This window comes from Triticum aestivum, unplaced genomic scaffold (assembly GCF_018294505.1).
Source record: "Triticum aestivum cultivar Chinese Spring unplaced genomic scaffold, IWGSC CS RefSeq v2.1 scaffold34045, whole genome shotgun sequence".
Lineage (NCBI taxonomy): Eukaryota > Viridiplantae > Streptophyta > Magnoliopsida > Poales > Poaceae > Triticum > Triticum aestivum.
In genome coordinates, this window is record NW_025225568.1 from 47,161 (window position 1) to 56,404 (window position 9,244).

At 47.6% G+C, this 9,244-nt stretch overlaps 1 protein-coding gene and 1 pseudogene across 3 annotated transcripts in view; one reads left to right on the plus strand and one right to left on the minus strand.

Annotated features, from left to right (window-relative positions):
* Positions 1-1,866: 1,866 nt before the first annotated feature.
* LOC123172271 (proline-rich protein 4-like) lies at positions 1,867-2,981 on the minus strand (annotated as a pseudogene).
* Positions 2,982-8,095: 5,114 nt separating this feature from the next.
* LOC123172273 (uncharacterized) overlaps positions 8,096-9,244 on the plus strand; it is a 2,683-nt gene continuing 1,534 nt past the window's right edge. The window contains exon 1 of one of the 3 annotated variants that reach the window (XR_006485517.1): positions 8,096-8,875. Coding sequence is in view for 2 of the 3 variants with exons in the window: in XM_044589273.1 (XP_044445208.1) it covers positions 8,184-8,822 (639 nt within the window). In the remaining variant the exon portion in view is untranslated. The remainder of the gene's footprint in view (positions 8,876-9,244) is intronic. The other 2 variants (XM_044589273.1, XM_044589272.1) reach the window with 2 other exon arrangements.

Genomic DNA, 9,244 nt, shown 5'->3' on the forward strand with positions numbered 1-9,244 from the left:
ATGAGTTTTCCATGACAGATCCATTTGCACACCTGCCTGAAGTCCACTTGAGTTTGAGTCCACAGATCTGAAAACCGGCTGAAAGTAAATGATGGTCTCACACAACTACACAATGGCAAAACCATTTTTAGAGCAACGCTACATCAACGGACCATTACGGATGTTTTACGGGGTGCTTTTGAGTTGGCAAACTGTGATTGGACTAAGAGGGGAGAGGGGCCCCACCTTCTTGAAAAACAGAGGGGGGTGGGAATTTTAGTTTGTTGGAAGAGTCCGTTGAAACCCCGTAAAGAGCCATCGATGTAGCATTTTTGACACTTTTCCATTAAAAACCACCACACAGTTATTACATGAACTAAAAACATAAAAGAAATAAAGGTAAGAGCAAGCCTATACCATAAACATGAACTAAACGCACGCAACACATTGTAGAACAAGACTGAAAAAGGGTTGCCCCCTGCTTTATATTATAAAGCAAACATCACCACATACATCTGAGCGAATCGATACAAACACACTCACCATGGCACACAGCACACACCCAAGGCAAGATACAAAGGTGCCGGGCACCGACACACCACTCGGACGACAACCAAGCAAACTAGAGATGAACCAAGAAGAACTACTTGAAGCCACCGAGGAGGGGTGAGACGGACAATGACGAAGTAAGGACTCCAGGACGGTGCCTCCCAGAAGGGTACGACCACGGATAGCCGCCATCGTCCAATCCAAAGATCAAGTTTTCACCCCAGAGCCGCATGAAGGAGTGGGAGCACCATGACAGAGCCTTCAAGAAGGATATAACGTCCTTGGACGCCGCCGCCACCGGCCAGTACGAGGAGTGGGCAAGTGATGTACCCCGATGATCACACTCCTCCGACACCCCCGCTCCGCCAACCACCCGCATCCAAGCCCCCCACGAAGCCATGGCTGCCCGCCCGCACCTAAGACGCAGGTTCCGCGCTCGAACTCCACGCCTCTCGCCGCCGGGGCCGCCGCCCAACATCCAGGGACCCTCAAGACCATTCAAAGAGGCCAACTTTGTACCAGAGGGACACCCCAGACTGATGTCACACAGTAGACGACCCGCCTTGAACATTGTCGGAGTTGCGAAAACCTGGATGTGGCTGGGGAAAGGGGGAGGCGGGGGAGCGGACACATCCGTACCGGCACACCCCTGTGCCAGTGACGGGTGACCCGAGCACGTTGGCGCCGCCCATCCCTCCAACCAATCTCCCCACCGGACACACCCCCGCCCCATGTCAGCAGCCGTCGCAGAACCGTGCAAAGTCACGTCGCAGGCCCGGCCACACCAGCGAGGAGGGCCCCCAAGGACCGCCGCTGACCACCGAGAAAACTCACCGGGGAACCCATCTTCACTGCCGCCTGGATCACGACCGACACGCCCACCAGCCACCGCCGATGTGCCTCCACCACCACCAGCCGTGGCCATGGCAGGAGCGGACGCCCGCAGCTCGCACCACCCTTAGCCCGCGCCACCTGCGCCTAGATCTAGCCGTCCGTCGCCGCCGGAGCCCACCGCGCACCACCGCTGTTGCAGCCCCTTCACGTCGCCGCCGGCTGCTGCCACCGCGCCGCCATGCCCCGCGCAAATGTCGCGCCGCCGCCCGACCCTGAGGACCGCGCCCGCCCGACCGAGCGGGGAAGGATAGCGCCGCGCCGCCGCCATCACGTACTGGCCGGGCTTTGCCTGCTAGTACGTCGAGGCGGCAGCGACGGGAGGGAGGTAGGAGGAGGGGGAGCTTGAGGCGGCGCTAGGGATTCCCCCCGGGCGCTCGCGGGAGCGTTGCGGGAGGGAGGGGAGGGAACACAGTAGAACAAGATCAAGCCAAAAAAGCCAAAATCTTCAGTAATTCCATTGGCTCAAATGGACTTGATTAAATTAATTACTTGATCTGCAACAACTTCGTTAAAAAAACACACCCAAATTACAAATCTTTAAAATGCAAAATACACTATGATCCCTGTGTTCCTCACAACTGTTATTCTGAACACTCAACTCTGCAGTGCAGATACTAAAACGGGGCAGCGAATGGCAGAAGACCAAACAATACACCCACACATGCAAAAGGATCATAAATAGCAATGTCGATGACCCAGTGATCACCAACCCGCTCATGAGATTTCATCGCTAGGCGGGACGGTGGTATACTGGACTCAGTGGTGTCCGTGGTATCCACCGCCGCCACCGTAGGTGGGCGTGGGAGGGACGGGATGGTAGTCCGGGTGGGGCTGCGGCTTCGGCTCGGGCTTGGGCACGGGGCCGTAGTCCGGGTGAGGCTGGGGCTTGGGTTCCGGCTAGGGCGGCACGGGCTTCTTGTGGTGGAAGTGCTCGATGATGTGCTTTTTGATCGGCCCGCACAGGGTCATGGACGTGCACTCCGGCGACGCTGCAGACGGAGTGGCAATGCTGTCGCCGGCGACGATGCCGAAGGTGGTGCCCTCGGAAACCGGCACGATCTTGGATGGCTCCTGGCCGGGGCACGGCGCGTTGGAGGCGGCGCTGTGGAGCTGAGGGACGCAGTTGGTGCCGTGGAGGTCTGCGGTGAGGGGCACGCTGAAGGCGCCGGTGCGGTCGAGGGCGCCCACTGCCTTGCTCTCATAGTCGCCGTGGACGTTCTTGCACTCGACTGCCACCTGGAGACCTGACAAAATTTTCGTGACAGGGACAGGAGTACATCAGTGATTGTGAGCTGATTTCCATACATTTATAGGCGTGTGAAGCGTGCACCTGCAGAGTGACAGTACTCTTCATTTCTTATCTACCTATATTCGGTATGTAGCTAGCTCACCTTTGAAGGCTTCCTCGGCCTTCATGTTCTTCCTCGTGCAGTCGGCGCACTTGACCAGGCCGACGACCACGGACGCGGCCTCGGCATTGGCAACGGCAATCGCCAGCAGGACGCCGAGGACTAGTGCTCTCGTCGGAGCTGCCATGCCTGAATTTCTGGTGTGAAGTGGCTGATGGATGGATGGATGAATGGAACAGGCGACGCATGGCTTATATAGGCATCCGCACTGATCGATCCAGCTTGGCCGATGATCTGGCTGCATGCTCGCCTGGTGGCCGGCGAAGTGCTGCCTGACAACGAGAGACCGGCTAACTCGCCGAAATTTCAGATGGCGAATTAAAACTCGGTTGATCGATTCTGGACGACTGCACGCATCGATCAACGATCGATTTGATCCACGCACGTCGTTTGTCATTACTCGGTTGGTGATCGACTTTGCATTGGCTGGTGGTCGATCGTGTCCTTCTCGTTCGTAGGTTCCACGCGGCACATGGATAAGCATGCATGCATGCAGCGTAAATATTCATGTAGTCCAGAGTACACTTTATCGTCTATCTAGAGCCTACATAAGTTAGGGCCTACGTACCTAATTCTTTTGTTGATCCCTTTCTACGTGCGGCGCGCCTCTGGAGCATTTATATGTACCAAATCAACAAGACTTGAGCTAGCAGCGTGGATTGGCTGGTTAGAAGCTTAATTTGAAAGCAATCTTACAACCAATCAGAGGTAGGAGGATTTTAGCACCAGAGCAGCACAAGTGGCATAAGCCTGGTCGTAGTGGAAAGTATCATATACTAGTATCATGCATATGATATTAGTGTATGATATTACATATGTAGTCATAGTATCATAAAGTAATATCATATGTGGTCTCATTTATTACCATGTATGACACATATTAGTATAGAATTTATTATGATATGGTATCATAATATGATATTCAACCCTCTCTTTCTTCATTTAATTCTACGTCACCTCATCAACATTGCCTAGTTGGCATGCATGATACTAGTTATGATACTCTCATTACAAGTAGCCTAATAACATAAAAACTTCTCAAACTTCGAATATAATAACGCCAGGTGCAATCGTACATATTTTGTTCTGCAGTTCAGACTTCAAAAGATGGTTGTATTCCATTTTACTTGAAAGTTGCTCTACGGTTATTGGCTCATCGAACGTGGGATTTCCATTAATTGGTGCACAAAGTCTTAAAAGTATTACAGCTCGCAAAAGGAGCAAAGTAACATAAAAAAACGCAATGCCACAACCGGTATGAATTAAAGGACTAGGGCCCTAGACTCCTATCCTGTTATGCGACCGCCAACCAAACCGGTTGAATATAGCCCGTGCTACCATCTTCCATTGATTGCACCCAGTAACCAATGGCCCCCTGGAGTCCGTAGGAGTGAGTAAGGACCACATAAGGATCCATGTCGTAGCTCTGAAGATGACCTGCAAGAAGGTTAAAATATGTTGTCTGTTAAAAATCATATCATTCCTGCAGTTTCATATAGCCCACATAAGTGCACATATTCCAATTCGAATACGAGCCGCGGTAGTATGTTCCACCGCAGCTAACCACGTCCCAAATAACGATTCAATGCTAACTGGAGGGACGATGTTGAAAGCTATATGAATCGTTCGCCAAAGTAATTTGGCGAGAGGGCAATCTATGAAGATATGTTGTATTGTTTCATCAAGATCACAAAAACAATATCATGAACGGCCTACCCATCATCACTTTAACAAAGTATCTTTGGTGAGGATCACTTGCTTGTGGACAATCCACATAAAGATTTAATACGCAATGGAACCTTAACCTTCCAGATATGTGTAGATCTCGGGATTGGGCCAGAACTAATTAGATCCATATAAAAAGATTTTACAGTAAACACTCCGTTTCTATCCAACTTCATGTGTAATGAGTCAGGTTGGTCGGATAATTAAACATCCATCAATCTCTGTACCAAGTGCATCCATGAATTCCAACACTCACCAATTAATGATCGCATGAACTGAATATTCGAGGGAACCGATTGTAATACTGTGCCTACGTGTAATCCTCCTTACATTGCACAATATTATAAAGGCTTGGATATTGTATGGCTAATGGCGTCTCCCCTAGCCACGTATCCTCCCAAAATTTTGTTGTCATCCCATTGCCAACAAGAAATTTGGTCCTATGAAAGAACAAGCCTTTCGTTCTCATAAGCCCCTTCCAGAATGGCGAATCATTCAGTCTCGCAGTGACTTGGGAAAGAGTTTTCGATTGCAGATATTTGTTGTGTAATATTTGTGCCCACATACCGTCATTCTCTACTGATAACCTATATAGCCATTTACTCATAAGGCATCTAATTTTAATTTCCAGGTTTGAGATGGCTTACTTACATGTTAAAGTTGGTCTTTTACATGCTAAGATGGCTTACTTACATGTTGAGAGAAATAGGTTAATGAGGCCAAGTATTTAGATTCTCCATGATTATCTCAAGATTTTTCATGCCAAATTGAGTTCTGTTGTCGTATTGATTTCAATCTGCTCAAAAGAATTGGCTTGTACAAGATATAGAAAACTTATGTTTATGATTGACCGTGCCACCATAGAAGAACATCCTTTTTAGATTGAAAAGCTTTGCTATACCCTTTTTTACAGCAACGAATAACACATGGGCCGGCAAGAGTGGCCTTGTTCTAGGACTGTTAATTACTAACAATGTTTTGGTTGCCTCTGAAAGTTGCATCCAATGGAAGATAAGAGAGTCGTAAAGATGGATGCTACACTGGATAAAATATCAGAGAATACTATTGAAGCATCGAGGCACAACGGTACGTGGGATTTAGTTTGGATCTGCAGTGTCCGACCAAGGTAAATTTTTTCTTGTGTAGGGCAATTGAAAGGGGCGATACCATGTCGTGCAAATCTTGTTGATAGATATATAAAGGTGTCTCCTCATTGTACTGTTTGATAGTAATGGGCTGACGACGTTAAACATCTTCTATTTGAATGATCTTTGGCTAGTGAAGTGTGGAATCCCCTGGGACTTGGTGATATCATCCATGAAATCATGTGTCGCTAGCCTCTCCTGGGAGGAGACGCTGGAATATTTATTGAACTTCCCTGACCAAGAAGCGGTGATTTTAGGATAGGCATCCTGATAAATTATTGCTACTGCGTCTTGGTATGTCTGGTGGGAGCAGAGGAAACTCTTGCATGGCCAGTCGAAAAAAACACCAAGTCAAATTCATCTTGTAGTGAGAGCATTGGAAGGAAACTTCACATTAGGAAGCTACCCCGAACACATTATGAAGCATGGGGGATGGACCAAGCCGATCCATGGTTACTTAAAGCTCAATGTGGATGCCTTGTTTGACCTTGATACTCTCTAGGCGTCTATAGGAGTTGTCCTTCGAGATTGTACAACAAAAATCATTGTTGTTGCGAACGGAAGAGTTGATGTTTATTTTGACACTTTCACTGTCGAAGCCACGACACTGAAATATGGGGTGAATCCTGCACGCACAGTTGTGTGCGACAAGATTGAAGTGAATTCAGATAATCTGGAGGTGATTACATACGACAATGCAGGAAGGGGGTTTCATCATTAGGCCTCAGGAGTGTCTTATTTGACGATTGTTACTATATGTCTCTTGATTTTACTCATGTAATCCATGATCATTGTCCTAGATAGGCTAATGCAACTGCACATGAATTAGCTAGATTAGCTAGATCTTCTACACATGGTACTTGGATGGATGACGCCCCTTATTGGGAGCTATTCCAAATTCTTGTCAACAATGTAATGCTACACTCGTTGTTGAACAAAAGGAGATCTTAAGTGTAAAAAAAGAAGATCCATGGCACCATGATTCTTGGAAAAGGGATGCTTTTTATGTGTAGATCTTTTCCACTGGGATACAACAAGCTCAGGCAGTAATGTTTCACGTGGAGTATATGAACATTGCATAACCGTTGGATGCATGAAGAAATGGGATAAGACCCAGAAATGTTTATGGTATCATCTGGGATACACCGTTGCCCTTGGAGTTGCCTACTCTAGTTGACCTTTCATTGAAAATGAGATGAAACTTTATTATCTCCACTTATATGAATTCTCTTATTGCTTCCACCAATTTGAGAAACATCAAGTTTTTACGACGTCTGTTCCTGGTGTGTATTCCATACTCTTAAACCAAAAGGTCGTGTTAGCTTGTACAATGTTGATGTTTTTGTCATACTCCATCAGTTTCAAAATATAAGGTGCATTATCTTTTAAAAAATTCAAACATTTCGATATCTGATCAAGTTTAGAGAAAAATATATCAACATATACAATAATAAAACATAAATAAGAAAATATATTTAATGATGATTCTAATGATAATGATTTTGTATTGTAGACATTGATATATTTTTTCTATAAACTTGGTCAAAGTTAGAGAAGTTTGACTTAAAAAAAAGAATACACCTATTATTTTGACACGGAGGGAGTATCTGTTTGATCAAATAAACATGGGAGTCTGCAGTGTCATATATTTTTGATGCGTCAACCTGCAATCAGTTTGGTCTACTCTCTCTGTTTCTTTTTATTTCCCATGTCAGTTTGGTCTTAAGTCAAACTTTCTAAATTTGACCAAGTTTTTAGAAAGAAAGAAATTTATCAACATGTCAAAATACCAAATCAATGTTGCATCCATCACAAAATATATTGTCCATATTATTTGATATTATAGATATTGATATTTTACATAAGGTTGATGAAATTTTACAAAGTTTGACTTCAAGAGATAACCAATATGAGACTTAACCAAGTCAAAGTCAAGTGACATAACAAGTGAAAAGATATTGCAAAAAAAAACATGTGAAAAGAAAAAAAACTAAATTTTTTTTTTACACGGATCTCTATGTATGATCCCACGAATATAACATTGACTGAGCTTGAAAAAAGAAATTAAGCAATCGTGGTTTGTACTGGAAGTTGCTACGTGCTGCTGTTGCTGTAGTGAGTTTCTCAACGATTCGAGCTTCCGCGCCAAAGATGCATGTTTGTATTTGTTTTTAAATAAAAAAATCGATCACCAAGGCACCAACCGAACAATGACGTGGATCAAAACGACGACCGATATTAATTCGGCATCACAAACTTCGGCGCGCCGAAAGCGAATTAGCTCATCTCTCGTTGTCTCGCTTCACTGCGCTTCTTCTTCTGCGCTTGCAGACAGATCAGCCGGTTGAGCATTCGAGCTGTGCCGATCAGCGCGGACGCCTATAAAAGCCATGCGTCGCCTGTTCCATCCACTAATCCATCCATCGATCGAGCAGCCACTTCACACCAGCTAGTGGAAGTAGTGCGATCCAGAGGTTCAGGCATGGCAGCTCCGAGAGCACTCGTCCTCTGCGTCCTGCTGGCGATCGCCGTCGCCCACGCCGAGGCGGCGTCAGTCGTCGTCGGTCTGGCCAAGTGCGCCGACTGCACCAGGAAGAACATGAAGGCCGGGGAAGCCTTCAAGGCTGTGCAGGTGGTGATCAAGTGCAAGAACAGCGCCGGCGAGTACGAGAGCAAGGCGGTGGGCGGCCTCGATGGCACCGGCGCCTTCAGCGTGCCCCTCGTCGCCGACCTTCATGGCGCCGACTGTGTCGCGCAGCTCCACAGCGCCGCCTCCAACGCGCCCTGCCCCGGCCAGGAGCCGTCCAAGATTGTGCCGCTGTCCGAGGGCACCACCTTCGGCTTCGTCGCTGGCGAGAACACCGCCACGCCGTCCGCGGCATCGCTGGAGTGTGCGTCCATGACCCTGTGCGGGCCGATCAAGAAGCACATCATCGAGCACTTCCACCACAAGAAGCCCGTGCCGCCCAAGCCGGAGCTCAAGCCCCAGCCCCACCCGGACTACGGCCCCATGCCTAAGCCGGAGCCGAAGCCGCAGCCCCACCCAGACTACCACCCCGTCCCTCCCACGCCCACCTACGGTAGCGGTGGCGGCGGTGGTAGATACCACGGGCACCACTGAGTCAGTTCTACCCCCGTCCTGCCCAGCGATGAAATCTCATCATCAGCGGGTTGGTGATCAGTGAGTGGTGGACGGTGCTAATTATGATTGGTTTGCATGCGTGGGTATCGTTAGGTCTTCTGCCATTCCCGCGAAGCCCCGTTTATTATCTGCACTGCAGAGTTGGGAGTTCAGAATAACAGATGTGCGTGTGTGTGTCGCTGTGTCAGGCGAGTGTGAGGGTGTGTTGGTGTGTTGCTTTATCAAGATTTTGTAATTTCAGTGTGTGTTTTGTATAAGAAGTTATTATGAATCAAGTAATTTAACCAAGTCGATTTGTCAGCCGAACAACTGCAGCTGTTCGAGACGATTGGCATGATAAAGATAGTGTGATTTTACTTCAACTCAATTTTCAGATCCGTGAACTGAAACTGAAGTGAAAT